Source organism: Oncorhynchus gorbuscha, linkage group LG24 (assembly GCF_021184085.1).
Source record: "Oncorhynchus gorbuscha isolate QuinsamMale2020 ecotype Even-year linkage group LG24, OgorEven_v1.0, whole genome shotgun sequence".
Taxonomy (NCBI): domain Eukaryota; kingdom Metazoa; phylum Chordata; class Actinopteri; order Salmoniformes; family Salmonidae; genus Oncorhynchus; species Oncorhynchus gorbuscha.
Window position 1 is genome coordinate 9,615,284 of NC_060196.1, and position 19,079 is coordinate 9,634,362.

At 44.8% G+C, this 19,079-nt stretch overlaps 1 protein-coding gene across 14 annotated transcripts in view; it reads left to right on the forward strand.

Moving 5' to 3' along the window:
• The window catches only part of LOC124011990 (teneurin-3), a 360,816-nt gene that overhangs the window by 265,506 nt on the left and 76,231 nt on the right, over nucleotides 1-19,079 (forward strand). For all 14 annotated transcript variants that reach the window (XM_046325296.1, XM_046325297.1, XM_046325298.1 and 11 more), the window contains 3 exons: nucleotides 256-387; nucleotides 649-784; nucleotides 3,550-3,693. In XM_046325296.1, the coding sequence (XP_046181252.1) occupies nucleotides 256-387; nucleotides 649-784; nucleotides 3,550-3,693 (412 nt within the window). The remainder of the gene's footprint in view (nucleotides 1-255; nucleotides 388-648; nucleotides 785-3,549; nucleotides 3,694-19,079) is intronic.

A 19,079-nucleotide genomic window follows, 5' to 3' on the forward strand; every position in this document is an offset into this window, starting at 1 on the left:
TTTCTCTCCAAATAGTTTTCACAGATGAATGAATAGCATTCTTGCCTCCGTGTGACCTCTCCGTTCTCTTGTCACTTTGCCACACCACCCGGAGTGTAGCTGTACTGAGACTTTTCTGAACCCTTTCGGCTTTGATGTTCTCACTGAAAAGTGTTCAAAGATGACATTCTCCACCCCAGTCCTCTCAGATTGTGCTAAGATGTACTAACCCTTCTTGACCCACTCTCCTTTGATGTGTCCCCCCCAACCCAACAGGTCCTCCAGGAGGAGACGTCCATCCCGGGCAGCGACCTCAACCTGCTGTACCTGTCCTCGCGGGCGGCCGGCTACAAGCCTGTCCTCAAGGTCACCATGACACAGGCCAGTGTGCCCTTCAACCTCATGAAGGTAGGGATTTCTTCTTTAGGCGTACCTAAATTGTGACTGGCATTGCTATCTCTGTAGGTCTTGTAGGTGTTACATTTTAGCCCAAAATACAGTGAATACAAAATACAGTGAACATTTGAGTAAATGTGCTAACACAAAACTAGGGCTACAGTTTATCTGGATGTCAAATGCCTTTTGAGTGCAACATGTACAGTCAGTCTTGCCCTAGCTGGCCATTATAATGCCCGTCTGAAAATGAGTTTATTTCATAATCTATTCCAGGTGCACCTGATGGTGGCGGTGGTGGGGCGTCTGTTCCAGAAGTGGTTCCCTGCCCAGCCCAACCTCTCCTACACCTTCATCTGGGACAAGACAGACGCTTACAACCAGAAGGTCTACGGCTTGTCTGAGGCAGTCGGTGAGTACTGTGGAGCAGGCCAAAGTACACCACGAGTTAAAGGGAAGTTGAAAACATGTTCATATTCATCATCTCCAGCACCAACCCAACATCAACGTGCGTTTCTATGTTTTGTGGAGGGAAAGAGAGAGGGAGATAAATGTTTCAAATGACGTCATCGGTGTGCATCATGTCATTTTAACCAATTGCCTACTAATTGCTTACTAATAGTCTACGAATTGGTTTATGATGTCATTGGAAACACTTGTCTTCCTCTATTTTGTTACTACAAAACATAGAAACACTCCCTTTTCACATATGTTGATGTTGGGGTGGTGCGGACATTTAGAAATGTCCCTTTCACGTTGATTTATCCCCAGAGGGCAGTTACTCTTGGGCATGAAAGGTGACAGGCAGACACACATACTATTTCTTCAGTGACGCTAACGTGCTCCGTTGTCCCCCTTTCCTAAGCCCGCGTAGAGCACATACATTACATGTGCCTTTTTCTTAAACAGCTCTTTGTAAATGCCAAGGAAGCCACTAACAGACTGCTGACAAAGAACTGACTTCAGTCTGATGTGTGGGCTGAACGGTTGAGGAAGTGTTTTGATCTAATACGGAACGTCGAGGCCTTCAGATCAGCCTGTGTGATGTCTGTCTCCACGATGATATGCTAATCAGTTCCACGCAAAACACAACTGCTGCTTGTGGTCGTTCTTCACTTTGTTTTTTTTTTCCGGTGTTTTCTTTCCACATGTGTATGATAACTCTACAACACATGTGTATGATAACTCTACAACACATGTGTATGATAACTCTACAACACATGTGTATGATAACTCTACAACACATGTGTATGATAACTCTACAACACATGTGTACAACACATGTATGATAACTCTACAACACATGTGTATGATAACTCTACAACACATGTGTATGATAACTCTACAACACATGTGTATGATAACTCTACAACACATGTGTATGATAACTCTACAACACATGTGTATGATAACTCTACAACACATGTGTATGATAACTCTACAACACATGTGTATGATAACTCTACAACACATGTGTATGATAACTCTACAACACATGTGTATGATAACTCTACAACACATGTGTATGATAACTCTACAACACATGTGTATGATAACTCTACAACACATGTGTATGATAACTCTACAACACATGTGTATGATAACTCTACCACAGAGAGGAAGACATTGTTCTTTATTACACGCACACACACGCACACACGCACGCACACACACGCACACACACGCACACACACGCGCGCTCAGCTTTCTGAAGGTCATGGCAAAAGCTTCCTTCTAACTAAAATACAGCCGGGGGGTGCAGCTGCTTCTGGAGACCGTTGATGGTTGTGCTCACAATGACATCCCCAACCACACACAATGACATCCCCAACCACACACAATGACATCCCCAACCACAGACAATGACATCCCCAACCACACACAATGACATCCCCAACCACACACAATGACATCCCCAACCACAGACAATGACATCCCCAACCACACACAATGACATCCCCAACCACACACAATGACATCCCCAACCACAGACAATGACATCCCCAACCACAGACAATGACATCCCCAACCACACACAATGACATCCCCAACCACACACAATGACATCGCCAACCACAGACAATGACATCCCCAACCACAGACAATGACATCCCCAACCACACACAATGACATCCCCAACCACAGACAATGACATCCCCAACCACACACAATGACATCCCCAACCACAGACAATGACATCCCCAACCACACACAATGACATCCCCAACCACACACAATGACATCCCCAACCACACACAATGACATCCCCAACCACACACAATGACATCCCCAACCACAGACAATGACATCCCCAACCACAGACAATGACATCCCCAACCACACACAATGACATCCCCAACCACACACAATGACATCCCCAACCACACACAATGACATCCCCAACCACACACAATGACATCCCCAACCACACACAATGACATCCCCAACCACAGACAATGACATCCCCAACCACAGACAATGACATCCCCAACTACACTTGTCACCCTACGCTCAAGCTGTTTCACTCTGAGTCCCTGACAGGCAGACAGACATGCCGCGGCATGTTATTTTCAGTCCTGTGGGATCGGGGAGGGAGGGAAAGGAAGTTGGCCAGTGTAAAACTACCCATGTTTCTCTCATGTGTAAATAAATACAAAATGACCGCCTTTACATAAACAAACTGTTAGACACTGTAGACGCTGCAGGGTTATTATTGTTGAGTCTAATGTATTCTTGCTTTGCCAGGAAGGAAGAGATAGGAGAAGGAGGGTGTTATTAGAAATGGCCCAGGCCCAAGTCATATTGATTGATTGGGTTTTCACCTTCTAACCTCCCCTTCGTCAGCATTTGTTTATTTCCAATTGCATTATGTTTGTCTGGTAATTTGGCCTGCGCCATTATTGCCCCCTTTGTCGTAATGTGATCGGCTGAAGACAGATAGGAGTTTAAAAAGAGCTGTAAGGAGATGATTATCAAGTTTGGGAAAGTTCTGTTATTATAAACTGAGTGGAGGTGTTGAGATATGACGGCAGAGATTAAATGTAATTGTGTAAAACGACTAATTAGAATCCCTAATAATACCAATAACATTGTCTAGGCTTGTACTTGGCGTTAGTCAGTTGGAGTCTTGTCATGAACAGTATCTGTGCTAACCCGATCCCCTCCTTCCTGTTGTAGTGTCCGTGGGTTTTGAGTACGAGTCGTGTCTGGACCTGATCCTGTGGGAGAAGAGGACAGCCACACTGCAGGGCTATGAGCTCGACGCGTCCAACATGGGAGGCTGGACGCTGGACAAACACCATATACTGGATATCCAGAACGGTAGGAACATGACTGCACACACACACACACACACACACACACACACACACACACACACACACACACACACACACACACACACACACACACACACACACACACACACACACACACACACACACACACACACACACACACACACACACACACACCAAGCAGACATGCGTGGGGACGCTCACACACACATACAGGACCTCCCCACACACACTCTCTCTCTCTCTACCTCACTCTCTCACACACAATCAAACTCACATTTACACACATGCACACAAACACCCTCATCACCAAGGACTGTACATATGAATGGACAAAGCCATCAATCATGTGACAATATTCTTTCCCATGTGAAGACTCAACAGCGCATTGAAGCCAAGTGAAGCCTGTTAAACCACTTGCTCCTACCTGGCACGCAGGCGTCCCATCTAGAGCTCTGGAAATGCAAATGCGCTACGCTAAATGCTAATAGTATTAGTTAAAACTCAAACGTTCATTAAAATACACATGCAGGGTATTGAATTAAAGCTACACTCGTTGTGAATCCAGGCAACAAGTCAGATTTTTAAAATGCTTTTCGGCGAAAGCATGAGAAGCTATTATCTGATAGCATGTAACACCCCAAAAGACCCGCAGGGGACGTAAACAAAATAATTAGCATAGTCGGCGCTACACAAACCGCACAAATAAAATATAAAACAGTCATTACCTTTGACCATCTTCTTTGTTGGCACTCCTAGATGTCCCATAATCACTATTGGGTCTTTTTTTCGATTAAATCGGTCCATATATAGCCTAGATATCGTTCTATGTAGACTGTGTGATAAATGGAAAAAAATAGCGTTTCATAACGTAACGTCATTTTTTTAAATTCAAAAAGTCGACGATAAACTTTCACAAAACACTTCGAAATACTTTTGTAATGCAACTTTAGGTATTAGTAAACGTTAATAAGCGATCAAACTAATCACGAGACGAAGTGTTTTCTATAGGGGTCCGTCTTGAAATACTTATGTATTGTATGTATAAAATATGTATTTCCCAACCAAAATATCCGGTCGGAGACCGGAAGAAATGGGCTGTCTCTTGTTCGTTTGACCAAGAAACAAATCCTAGGCAAATGACAAGACTGTTGACATCGTGTGGAAGCTGTAGGTACTGCAACCTCAGCCATATTTAATGTCTTTCGCCCATAACAATGGGTTGAAGCGGAGGATGGATATATTTTTCCACTTTCAGTGATCAGATTTTCCTGCACTTTCCAATGAAACGCACGTTCTGTTAAAGTCATAGCCGTGATTTAACCAGTTTTATAAACGTCTGAGTGTTTTCTATCCACACATACTAATCATATGCATATACTATATTCCTGGCATGAGTAGCAGGGCGCTGAAATGTTGCGCGATTTTTAACAGAATGTTCGAAAAAGTAGAGGGTAGACTGAAGAGGTTAAGATGGCGTCTCATGGAGACATAACATACGCAGTTGGAACTATTCCAGGAAGTGAGGTTGCAGACTAGCTCAGTGCTGCCCCCCTCTCATTGAGTAACTCAAGTTGAAGGCTGACTGGCGGTACTGCAGGCTGCCATTACCAACTAAATTATCATTATCATTTTTAAATAATCAGTTCAAGGAAATACATCTGATGTATTGGAAGCAATTATTGGTACCATGATTGTCTTCGAAAAAACGTTTTATTTACAGGACTATTGACCACGAAGATAGATTTTTTTTCCATTCACTATAATGGAGGATCCTGTTTTATGCCAATAATGCCTGCAGTACCACGATCGGCCTTGAACTTCCGTGGCTTCAGTGAGAGGTAGCGGTTTTTCACATGCGTACAGATTCCCCCATCACCTCTACCTCCAGCTTAATGCCTATCCTACAGCCGTAACTCTAATTCATGCCTTGTTCACCTTTACAAGCTACCTAAGTGGTCCTTCTCAACAGATTTACACAGGGCTTATCGTTATTCGCTGACATAAGCTTGTTAAACAGGAAGCTCAACAGCGCATCAATTACAGGTGCTATCTATCGTACAGACACGGTGAGGAGCTTTAAAAACACTAAGTCACATCACAGTAGACAGGAATGAATCGGGGAGTGTGTGTGTGTGTGTGTGTGTGTGTGTGTGTGTGTGTGTGTGTGTGTGTGTGTGTGTGTGTGTGTGTGTGTGTGTGTGTGTGTGTGTGTGTGTGTGTGTGTGTGTGTGTGTGTGTGTGTGTGTGTGTGTGTGTGTGTGTGTGTGTGTGTAAGCCACGACGGGCTGACTGACGACGTATCTCATCTAGCGCCCATGTTAATGTAAACACTGCTAACCAAACCGAAGAGCATCATCGACTTATCTGTCAGAGGGACCTTGAGGGAGAGAGAGAGATTCTTTACGGGACACCATGTCATCAACAAGACATCAGATAAGCTGTGATGTATGCCAGCCATGCCACCCTCTACCCTGACCAGTGACACTTCAACAGGAGAAACAGTGGGGGAGAGATGGCATAGAGAGAGAGGGGGATGGGGAGAAGAGATGGGGTGAGATAGAGAGGGGAGGAAGGAAAGAGATGGAGGGGAAGATGTAGAGAGAGAGGTGGGAGAAGAGATGGGGTGAGATAGAGAGGGGAGGAAGGAAAGAGATGGAGGGGAAGATGTAGAGAGAGAGGTGGGAGGAGAGAGGGGGTGAGATAGAGAGGGGAGGAAGGAAAAGAGATGGAGGGGAAGATGCAGAGAGAGGGGTGGGAGGGGAGAGGGGGTGAGATAGAGAGGGGAGGAAGGAAAGAGATGGAGGGGAAGATGTAGAGAGAGAGGTGGGAGGAGAGAGGCGGTGAGATAGAGAGGGGAGGAAGGAAAGAGATGGAGGGGAAGATGTAGAGAGAGGGGTGGGAGGAGAGATGGGGTGAGATAGAGAGGGGAGGAAGAGAGGGGTGAGATAGAGAGGGGAGGAAGGAAAGAGATGGAGGGGAAGATGCAGAGAGAGGGGTGGGAGGAGAGAGTTTTAAGTATCCCTAACACATACTGTAGGTCTAAAGCCCTTAAAGAAGGTAAAAACCGGTTAAGACAGAATGTGTTCATAAGTGAATGTGTAGCAAAACCCCCACACACCATCCCCTTATCCTCAACCCTCCCTTTTGACGTCCGTCCACTTTTCAAACTGACACGTGTTAATTGAATCAGCCCCGTCGTCGAGGCGACCAAACGACCATGACAGGAGTGGGAGAGATAAGATCAACTCAGACCGGGACAGGGACGGGCATCCGCTAGATTTGCCTGTCATAAAAACCCTCCCAGACAGACTCTTAACAGAGCGGGAGTCTATAACAGACACACACATTGGATGTCAATAGGGACAGAGGGACAGAGGGGATCATGCTGGTTCCTAGTGAAGGCCCAATCTACCAGAGTAATGAGACAGGAGATGAGATGAGGCTGCAGTGGTGGAGACTGCTTGCTATCCGGTATCCTTGGGACGTCCATGCCCTAAACCCTAACCTTAGGGGCGGCAGCGTAGCCTAGTGGTTAGAGCATTGGACTAGTAACCGGAAGGTTGTGAGTTCAAACCCCTGAGCTGACAAGGTACAAATCTGTCGTTCTGCCCCTGAACAGGCAGTTAACCCACTGTTCCCAGGCTGTCATTGAAAATAAGAATATGTTCTTAACTGACTTGCCTGGTTAAATAAAGGTAAAAAAAAAAAAATGTTAAAACCTTACTCTAACCCTAACCCTTACCTATCCTTAACCCGTATATATCCCGAACCCTTACTTTAAACATTCTCAATTTCAATGGGGTAGGGACGTCCTAAAGATCCCAACTGGGATTTCGTGAAAAGCAGGGAATTTATTTAAAGTTTCTCTACTCTATGTAGACTTACTGTATGGAAAAGATTATCCCACTGCTTTAAACAGTAGAGTAGGTTGGAAATAGTTGTCGCTATTGTAGTAGGAGCCAAAAGGCCTGCAGAATGCATGGTTATGGGAAGTCCTGGACTTATAAAACATTAGACAACGACCAACCGTCAGCCATCACATGACATGTTTGACATTACAGTCCTGTAGCAGACGCTCTTATTCAGTCACTCACATTCTGCACTCAGCAAACTGAAGCAGAATGAGAAAATACTGTCAAGAAAATACTGCAAATGTGTCATAATCAAGTCACTTCAGTAACTAGCTGCAGCGATCAAAGCCATAGACATTATTCTGAATATTCACAATGCTGAGGGGGAAGCAGAGGAGGAGTCTGAGAATGACCAAAGTGTCTGATATTGAATACAGGCTATGTAGTAGTGTGAAGGAAGGACATTGATGTGTTGAATCCTAATTCCTGTTAAACGCTTCCCCTCCGTTCATCCTCTGGTTCACACACATGAACTCACAATGCTTGTAGCCCGCTACAAAACACACACCCAGCTAATGAACGTACAGTCATGTGTCCGGTTGTTTGGTTGTCGGGGGCGATCGTCGTCAGGCAGGCTCAGGTTGCCGGGGCGGAGGTGTAGGGGGGGGGGTTACGGGGTCTTGCTCTTTCAGTCATCCGACTCTTTAGTGACACTAAGCCTTCTTTCAACTCTCCGGCTTAGTCTCAGCTGTCTGAAGGAATTCCGCTGGTCTTTCATCTCACACACACACACACTCACACACACACATACAAACACACACACACACATATACACACACAAACACACACGCACATACACCACGATCACACACATACACACACACACAAACCCACATACACACAAACATGCACACACATACACACACACATATGAACACCCTATACATACAGTTGGCAGTTTGACCCAGACCCAACACCCCCACTCTCCCACCCTCCCAGTTAGTCAACCCTCTCCTTATCCCACTTTCCCTCCTTTTCCAAGACCCCCAAACACGCACATACACACACTCACCCCCCCTCGACACACACACACCTACTACCCCAACCACCCCATTGCAACCCCATATCTCCATCTCCCTCCCTGGCCCTTTGATTGGTCCCATTACTCCATCAGTTAGCACAGAAATCAAACCCTGTTACTCCATCAGTTAGCACAGAAATCAGACACCATTACTCCATCAGTTAGCACAGAAATCAGACCCCATTACTCCATCAGTTAGGACAGAAATCAGACCCCATTACTCCATCAGCTAGCACAGAAATCAGACCCCATTACTGGGGCATCTCAGACAGCCTCCTACTCACAGGACACTGGACCTCCATTACTGCTTTGTAGCCCCAAAATGGCCACCACAACACAGTTCCTGTGCATCAGTCCTTCAGTCCACCTACTAGGACAGGACACTGTACTGCTCTGTTGCCCCAAAATGGCCACCACAACACAGTTCCTGTCCATCAGTCCTTCAGTCCACCTACTAGGACAGGACACTGTACTGCCTCTGTTTCCCCAAAATGGCCACCACTACATAGTTCCTGTCCTTCAGTCCTTTAGTCCACCTACTAGGACCCAGATAGGACACTGGACCTCCATTACTGCTTTGTAGCCCCAAAATGGCCACCACTACATAGTTCCTGTGCATCAGTCCTTTAGTCCACCTACTAGGACCCAGATAGGACACTGACTTGCATTACTGCTCTACAGAGTCAAAAAGGCTGCCACAACAAAGTTGTTTTGGTGATATGTAACTTTTAAGTTGCATGTATTTGGAACAATCTACATTGGTCAGTCCAAAATTACTTTTGAATTCTGTCATGGAAATACATCTATTTCCTGTTACCAAGTAATTTACGGCTCATCTGCCTTTAGATTTCCATGTGGCCCAATTTATCTGTGAATTCTGAAAGGTTATCCAAGGATTGTTCCATAAGGTTGTGTTTTTAGGGACTGATATTGGTTCTTGTAGAATACATTTTGTTTTCCTCCATGTGGTTATAGTGTTTTTAACTATACTGTTGTTTATGTGGTTGTAATGACAGCCTTGTTGTTGTTAGTCTCTGTCTTCTTCCCCTGGCCACAGGAAGTGTGTCACATATCACAGTACAATGGCAGCGGACACACTACCCTTCTTCTCCTTCCCTCCATCCCTCCCTCCTTCATCCCTCCTTCCCAATGTCCTCTATCTGTCACCACAACCATCAAATTACCAGTCATCCCTCTCTCTAAATCCCCAGGGCTTTCACTAGCCGAGAACTTGAGCCCTCACAGCAGCGATGTGTGTGTGTGTGAGGGTCTGGTGCGTGTCACTGCACTACACACCCAGATCAAACACACTGACTAACAGATCCCTCTCAGTGTGAGATTGATGTCCAGATATTTATTTCCTTGAAAGATGCGTTTATACGCATCGATTTATTTCAAATGCGAGCAACTTCTAGTATTTCTCCTTCTGCAGTGATATCTGAATCAGAGCCTGTTGTGCTTTCTGGTTTATATCACACATGTATGTACACACACACATAACACACACATTACACACACACACACATTCATTATGTCACCCCCGCTAGATAGACATGTAAGAAGTGTTGGCCAACAGCAGTTAAGTGATAGATGACCACATCACAGCTTTCTCCTCGTAGACTATCATCACCACACGTCTTTTATCAGACATCTCCTCTTACGTAAGGCCGCTAGGAATCCAGGAATCTGTCAGTCGCTCGACAATTTAGAGAGAGGGAAAAGAGAGGGAAAAGAGAGAGAGGAGAGAGAGATGAGAGAGAGGAGAGGGAGATGAGAGGGAAAAGAGAGGGAGAAGAGAGAGAAAAGAGAGAGATGAGAAGAGAGAGGTGAGAGAGATGAGAAGGAAAAGAGAGGGAGAAGAAAGAGAAAAGAGAGTGGAGAAGAGAGAGAAAAGAGAGGGAGAAGAGAGAGAAAAGTGAGGGAGGAGAGGGAGAAAAGAGAGGGAGAAGAGAGAGAAAAGAGAGGGAGAAGAGAGAGAAAAGAGAGGGAGAAGAGAGAGAAAAGAGAGGGAGGAGAGAGAGAAAAGAGAGGGAGAAGAGAGAGAAAAGAGAGGGAGAAGAGAGAGAAAAGAGAGGGAGAAGAGAGAGAAAAGAGAGGGAGAAGAGAGAGAAAAGAGAGGGAGGAGAGAGAGAAAAGAGAGGGAGAAGAGAGAGAAAAGAGAGGGAGAAGAGAGAGAAAAGAGAGGGAGAAGAGAGAGAAAAGAGAGGGAGAAGAGAGAGAAAAGAGAGGGAGAAGAGAGAGAAAAGAGAGGGAGGAGAGAGAGAAAAGAGAGGGAGGAGAGAGAGAAAAGAGAGGGAGGAGAGAGAGAAAAGAGAGGGAGAAGAGAGAGAAAAGAGAGGGAGGAGAGAGAGATGTGCGAGATGAAGCCACAGCTCTCACTCCTTTTTTCCTCCGTCAGGCAGTTCCATCCTTTCAACTTCCTGTCTGCCGGCTTCAAAGCCCTGATTGGCCCTCAAACACTTCCTGTGTCGACGATGTCTTCCTTCCTGTGTCACAACACCAGTGTGTTCTCTAAGTGGACTCACAACTTGACACCCCCCTTCTCTCTTTGACTAGTTTTTCTATCACCCTCTTCTACCTGGCCAGCCTCTTCTCTAGTGGGTGTGCAGGTCCAGATAAGCATAGTGTTTGGCAGCCATTATTGTATCCATCCGGCATCTGCAACCACGACAGGTCTCTCAGGGGAAGCAGTGATGTCTGTAATCTGAAAGACAGCATTCATGGACAGGGGAAAAAAGAAGCACTCTACTACCCAACTCACCCCGTAGACTCCAGACATCTCTCACACGGACTCATTCTCAATATTTCATTCTCTGTCATTCCCTTTTTCCTGGTCCTGTGTGTTTTGGCAGCACTCTCTCACACATACAATCACTCTCTCACACATACAATCACTCTCTCACACATACAATCACTCTCTCACACATACAATCACTCTCTCACACATACAATCACTCTCTCACACATACAATCACTCTCTCACACATACAATCACTCTCTCACACATACAATCACTCTCTCACACATACAATCACTCTCTCACACATACAATCACTCTCTCACACATACAATCACTCTCTCACACATACAATCACTCTCTCACACATAACCCACCTAAAGGCAGTAGGAGGCAGGTGTTTTACACACACACACACACACACACACACACACACACACACACACACACACACACACACACACACACACACACACACACACACACACACACACACACACACACACACACACACACACACACACACACACACACACACACACACACACACACCTTATCTCTCATAGCATATACACTAACATATATTCTCCTGTATCCTCGTACCAACCGTCTCGTCTCTGATTGGTTGGGAGTGTGTAATGTGGTGACGGAAGAACCTGGAGTGGTGAAACCCTGTGATGTCCCCCCTCCTTCCTCTGGGCCTGTCTCCCCCCCCTTTATCTCCTCTCCCTCCTCTCCCCCCTCTTTCTCTCTCCTTATCAGGCCTATTCAGAGGCCTGTGATGCTGTAGCTCCAGCAGCCAGCTCAGCAGGTGGGCCTCACTACCCACAATCCCACTGGAGTCCTTGGCACCTGGGGAAGCCGGGGTGCCTCGTTCTCATTCCCCCATTTTAAACTCTCCCTCTCTCTCCCTTTCCTTGGCCACGTCATTTAATGTAGTGTCTCACTTTAGGGAGCTGTTATTGTTTTCCAATTCTTCTGAGTTGGAAATCCAACAAAAAAATAGGTTGTGTTGATGTCAGAAGAGCTGGAGACAGTCAATCTCTTTCAGAGACCAAGCAAGCACCACAGGGAAGCTCTTATAGCCATTACCTAGATTAAGGTCTTATAACCATTACCTAGATTAAGCTCTTATAACCATTACCTAGATTAAGCTCTTATAACCATTACCTAGATTAAACTCTTATAACCATTACCTAGATTAAGCTCTTATAACCATTACCTAGATTAAGCTCTTATAGCCATTACCTAGATTAAGCTCTTATAACCATTACCTAGATTAAGCTCTTATAACCATTACCTAGATTAAGCTCTTATAGCCATTACCTAGATTAAGCTCTTATAACCATTACCTAGATTAAGCTCTTATAGCCATTACCTAGATTAAGCTCTTATAACCATTACCTAGATTAAGATCTTATAACCATTATCTAGATTAAGCTCTTATAACCATTACCTAGATTAAGCTCTTATAACCATTACCTAGATTAAGCTCTTATTACCATTACCTAGATTAAGCTCTTATAACCATTACCTAGATTAAGCTCTTATAACCATTATCTAGATTAAGCTCTTATAACCATTACCTAGATTAAGCTCTTATAACCATTACCTAGATTAAGCTCTTATAGCCATTACCTAGATTAAGCACTTATAACCATTAACTAGATTAAGCTCTTATAGCCATTACCTAGATTAAGCTCTTATAACCATTACCTAGATTAAGATCTTATAACCATTATCTAGATTAAGCTCTTATAACCATTACCTAGATTAAGCTCTTATAACCATTACCTAGATTAAACTCTTATAACCATTACCTAGATTAAACTCTTATAACCATTACCTAGATTAAGCTCTTATAACCATTACCTAGATTAAGCTCTTATAACCATTACCTACATTAAACTCTTATAACCATTACCTAGATTAAGCTCTTATAACCATTGCCTAGATTAAGCTCTTATAACCATTACCTAGATTAAGCTCTTATAACCATTACCTAGATTAAGCTATTATAACCATTACCTAGATTAAGCTCTTATAACCATTACCTAGATTAAGCTCTTATAGCCATTACCAAGATTAAGCTCTTATAACCATTACCTAGATGAAGCTATTATAACCATTACCTAGATTAAGCTCTTATAACCATTACCTAGATTAAGTTTTTATAGCCATTACCTAGATTAAGCTATTGTAACCATTACCTAGATTAAGATCTTATAACCATTACCTAGATTAAGCTATTGTAACCATTACCTAGATTAAGCTCTTATAGCCATTACCTAGATTAAGCTATTGTAACCATTACCTAGATCAAGCTCTTATAACCATTACCTAGATTAAGCTATTATAACCATTACCTAGATTAAGTTATTATAACCATTACCTAGATTAAGCTCTTATAACAATTACCTAGATTAAGCTCTTATAACCATTACCTAGATTAAGCTATTATAACCATTACCTAGATTAAGCTATTGTAACCATTACCTAGATTAAGCTCTTATAACCATTACCTAGATTAAGCTATTATAACCATTACCTAGATTAAGCTATTATAACCATTACCTAGATTAAACTCTTATAACAATTACCTAGATTAAGCTCTTATAACAATTACCTAGATTAAGCTCTTATAACAATTACCTAGATTAAGCTCTTATAACAATTACCTAGATTAAGCTATTATAACCATTACCTAGATTAAGCTCTTATAACAATTACCTAGATTAAGCTATTATAACCATTACCTAGATTAAGCTCTTATAACAATTACCTAGATTAAGCTCTTATAACAATTACCTAGATTAAGCTATTATAGATTTCGATTTTGGTTAATGACTATTCACCGGCACTGTACCGGATTGTAAAATAACCACATGCATTTTGTTCCACGCTGTTATACACGCTAAAACACACATGGGTTGCAGTTTATTTCAATGAAATCAATAGAAAGGAAGAATTCTCGATCTACACACACAAACGCACACATACAGTGCAACACACAGCACCTGGCCACAGTGGTGTTTTCCCTGGTAGGTCAGTCCAGGGCCTAACTGATTGAGTCGTTTTCCTACCCAGGACCCTGTTCATTTGTTATTGTTGATTTCCCCTCACACACCAGAGTCCCAAAAGGAGGTGGCGTGTACGCACGCACGCACATACAAACACGCACACACACACACACACACACACACACACACACACACACACACACACACACACACACACACACACACACACACACACACACACACATACACATGCACCTAATGCTTTCCCGCTAGAGAGGAATATAGTGGTGAAGGGTGACTAGGGCAGAAATTCCACCTGAGAGTGGGAGGTATGTGTGTGCGTGTGCGTGTGCGTGTGCGTGTGCGTGTGTGTGTGTGTGTGTGTGTGTGTGTGTGTGTGTGTGTGTGTGTGTGTGTGTGTGTGTGTGTGTGTGTGTGTGTGTGTGTGTGTGTGTGTGCGTGTGTGTGCGTGCGTGCTTGCGTACACGTGTGTGTGAAAACAGGAAATAGGCCACCCATCCCATTTCCTACATGTACCCTTGTGACCATCATTCTGACCGTTGATATTTAAATTGGTGTGACTATTCCATAATAAATTGCTAAATTAATGCATTTATAGCATTCAAATAGGTCATCAGAAACCTCATGCCACCAAATGCAACCTTTAAAAATGTATTGATTAGTCAGAATCGCATAGACTAAAAACTCAAATAAGATGATAGTGTATTTTCTGACTGCAAGACAACAGCTTAGCTGGCCCATCCAAACTACACCTGAACTATATTGAAAACTAATTTCACACATATAACAATAGATGTGGCCTAAAGACAATACTAAATTGACAATAGTCTGTTGGGTGAAAATATGATAAATTGCATTGACAAAGAAGGGAACAGAGATGACCAAATCAGCCTACAGAGTTCCATGCAGGCCAGAAGTTCAAATTCCTAGACCCTATCAGAAACAGCAGATTCCAAGGTTTCTAATTAAGCTATTCTCGCCAAACAACTCTCCAAACAACCATTGTGCAGATGGTCTCTCTTTCAAAATACTGAATAACTGCAGCTCCACATGCCTGCGTTACTCATTTGAGTCCTGGTGACAATCAGCAAAAGCCATTTGGGCTATTTTTGTAATCTTCCATTATATTCTTACTCTGAAATATATGTGTGTTGGCTGTGGTAGGGCCCGTGATGTCTGCTAAACTAGCACGTTGATTTCATTGGCATCATTAGCAGCCATAGCCCACTAAAAGCACAGATAATTACAACTCAAAACATGCTATTCTATTCTTTTAAATACATTGTATTGTATAATGTTTTTTTATGACCTTCCTAAACTAAATATGATTGTATTTCCTTGTGATTGTTTATATTACATGGATTTATTAGTGTCTATTGATAGGCTACTGGTCGAGGCTAGGCTATTGATAGGCTACTGGTCGAGACCAGGCTATTGATAGGCTACTGGTCGAGGCCAGGCTATTGATAGGCTACTGGTCGAGGCCAGGCTATTGATAGGCTACTGGTCGAGGCCAGGCTATTGATAGGCTACTGGTCGAGGCCAGGCTATTGATAGGCTACTGGTCGAGGCCAGGCTATTGATAGGCTACTGGTCGAGGCTAGGCTATTGATAGGCTACTGGTCGAGGCCAGGCTATTGATAGGCTACTGGTCGAGGCCAGGCTATTGATAGGCTACTGGTCGAGGCCAGGCTATTGATAGGCTACTGGTCGAGGCCAGGCTATTGATAGGCTACTGGTCGAGGCCAGGCTATTGATAGGCTACTGGTCGAGGCCAGGCTATTGATAGGCTACTGGTCGAGGCCAGTCTATTGATAGGCTACTGGTCGAGGCCAGGCTATTGATAGGCTACTGGTCGAGGCCAGGCTATTGATAGGCTACTGGTCGAGGCCAGGCTATTGATAGGCTACTGGTCGAGGCTAGGCTATTGATAGGCTACTGGTCGAGGCCAGGCTATTGATAGGCTACTGGTCGAGGCCAGGCTATTGATAGGCTACTGGTCGAGGCCAGGCTATTGATAGGCTACTGGTCGAGGCCAGGCTATTGATAGGCTACTGGTCGAGGCCAGGCTATTGATAGGCTACTGGTCGAGGCCAGGCTATTGATAGGCTACTGGTCGAGGCCAGGCTATTGATAGGCTACTGGTCGAGCCCAGGCTATTGATAGGCTACTGGTCGAGGCCAGGCTATTGATCGGCTACTGGTCGAGGCCAGGCTATTGATAGGCTACTGGTCGAGGCCAGGCTATTGATAGGCTACTGGTCGAGGCCAGGCTATTGATAGGCTACTGGTCGAGGCCAGGCTATTGATAGGCTACTGGTCGAGACCAGGCTATGCTAATGTTAAGTAAGCGTACAGTCATTTTGACCCAAGTGGCACTTTGAGGATGAAATGCCTCAAAACTTGTTTTATTTTATTATATTTATCTCAAAATATTGCTAGAGTTTAAAATACACATATTTAGGAAAAGGTGGGTTTGAGTTTTTTAATTGAAAGGAAGTTATTGATATTCCAAAATTGAAAATGGCCAGATTGAACGTCTTGGCTGTTCTAGTGTTAACGGCTCAACAGAAGGGCTTCAAGGTCAATGTCACAGTCAGCACCACAAAGAGCCATGGCTGGACATGGAATAGAATCAGAATAGAATAGAACTCTAGTGAGGATAGACATTTCTCTTAATAATGGTCATTATTATTCAAATACGTCATACACATAGACATCATGGACAATACACTGCAGTCTTCAGGAAAATAATACTTCCCCAAATCATTTTATATTTACATTTACAATCAACCCAAAACACTGATGTTATGGTCTTCCGTTGAACTCTGATGTCAGCTTCCGTATTGTAGATATTTAGAGCGGGCCGGGTTCCAGGTCTAATCTCCATTACAGCGCATTATGCTGATTTTCTCTGACACGCCCCAAGACGGTTATCCTCTCGCTTTCTCTCCGTCTCAATCATGGAAAATGTGTACAAGCATATTTTATCCTCTCTACTCGTTCGCTCACAGACGCACACAAACACACACACTCGTTCATAATGCATGCATTCAGGCAGAACCCGAGGATTATATTAACCCCTTGTTACCCTGATGTTGTAATACCCCATACAGACCTATTGCATTGTTACACTAATGTGACCGTGTCCGTGGTTCCTAAGGGAGGAGTTACTGTTCATCTCCATTAGGGACGCAGCCCATGTTCCCAATTCCTCTGCTATAGGAGTTCAACTCCTACAGAACATCTCAGAGGAGATGAAACCATATGTATGCAGCAGGTGGGGATTGCTACCTGTATTAATATACAGTGTGTGCTTTCTCAGCCCCAATACGTCTTTGTTAGGCTACTCCAGCACACACACACACACACACACACACACACACACACACACACACACACACACACACACACACACACACACACACACACACACACACACACACACACACACACACACACACACACACACACACACTATCCAAACCACTCCACAGCCCCAATCACCCAATCACATCAGCCTTTCAAACAGGCACCCGCTCTGCTATAGCTAACGCCAGCTCCACTCAGCAGGATCCATCACAGCCGCTACTGCTATCGCTAACCGCTAACTCCACTCAATCAGCTAATCGATGAAAGCGCCTGGTGATCAGGGGGCGCTAGGCTAACTAGCTACTTGAGATTTAGGGGGTTCAGCTGGGGGTTCGGTGCTTGGCTACAGTTGGTCAGGGGTTCGGTGCTTGGCTACAGTTGGTCAGGGGTTCGGTGCTTGGCTACAGTTGGTCAGGGGTTTGGTGCTTGGCTACAGTTGGTCAGGGGTTCGGTGCTTGGCTACAGTTGGTCAGGGGTTTGGTGCTTGGCTACAGTTGGTCAGGGGTTCGGTGCTTGGCTACAGTTGGTCAGGGGTTCGGTGCTTGGCTACTGTTGGTTTGGGGTTCGGTGCTTGGCTACAGTTGGTCAGGGGTTCGGTGCTTGGCTACAGTTGGTCAGGGGTTTGGTGCTTGGCTACAGTTGGTCAGGGGTTCGGTGCTTGGCTACAGTTGGTCAGGGGTTCGGTGCTTGGCTACTGTTGGTTTGGGGTTCGGTGCTTGGCTACAGTTGGTCAGGGGTTCGGTGCTTGGCTACAGTTGGTCAGGGGTTCGGTGCTTGGCTACAGTTGGTCAGGGGTTCGGTGCTTGGCTACAGTTGGTGGTCGGTGCTTGGCTACAGTTGGTCAGGGGTTCGGTGCTTGGCTACAGTTGGTCAGGGGTTCGGTGCTTGGCTACAGTTGGTCAGGGGTTCGGTGCTTGGCTACAGTTGGTCAGGGGTTCGGTGCTTGGCTACAGTTGGTCAGGGGTTCGGTGCTTGGCTACAGTTGGTCAGGGGTTCGGTGCTTGGCTACAGCTACAGTTGGTCAGGGGTTCGGTGCTTGGCTACAGTTGGTCAGGGGTTCGGTGCTTGGCTACTGGGTTTGGGGTTGGTGCTTGGCTACAGTTGGTCAGGGGTTCGGTGCTTGGCTACAGTTGGTCAGGGGTTCGGTGCTTGGCTACAGTTGGTCAGGGGTTCGGTGCTTGGCTACTGTTGGTTTGGGGTTCGGGCTGGCGGTGCAGACCCTCGTTGTGCGAGTGCTCACTCACAGAGGGGTTTCTCTCTAAGATGGCGTCATTCATCTAGCGGTTAATAAACCTAGCAAGTGGCAAAGCGGCTGCGCAGAATTCCA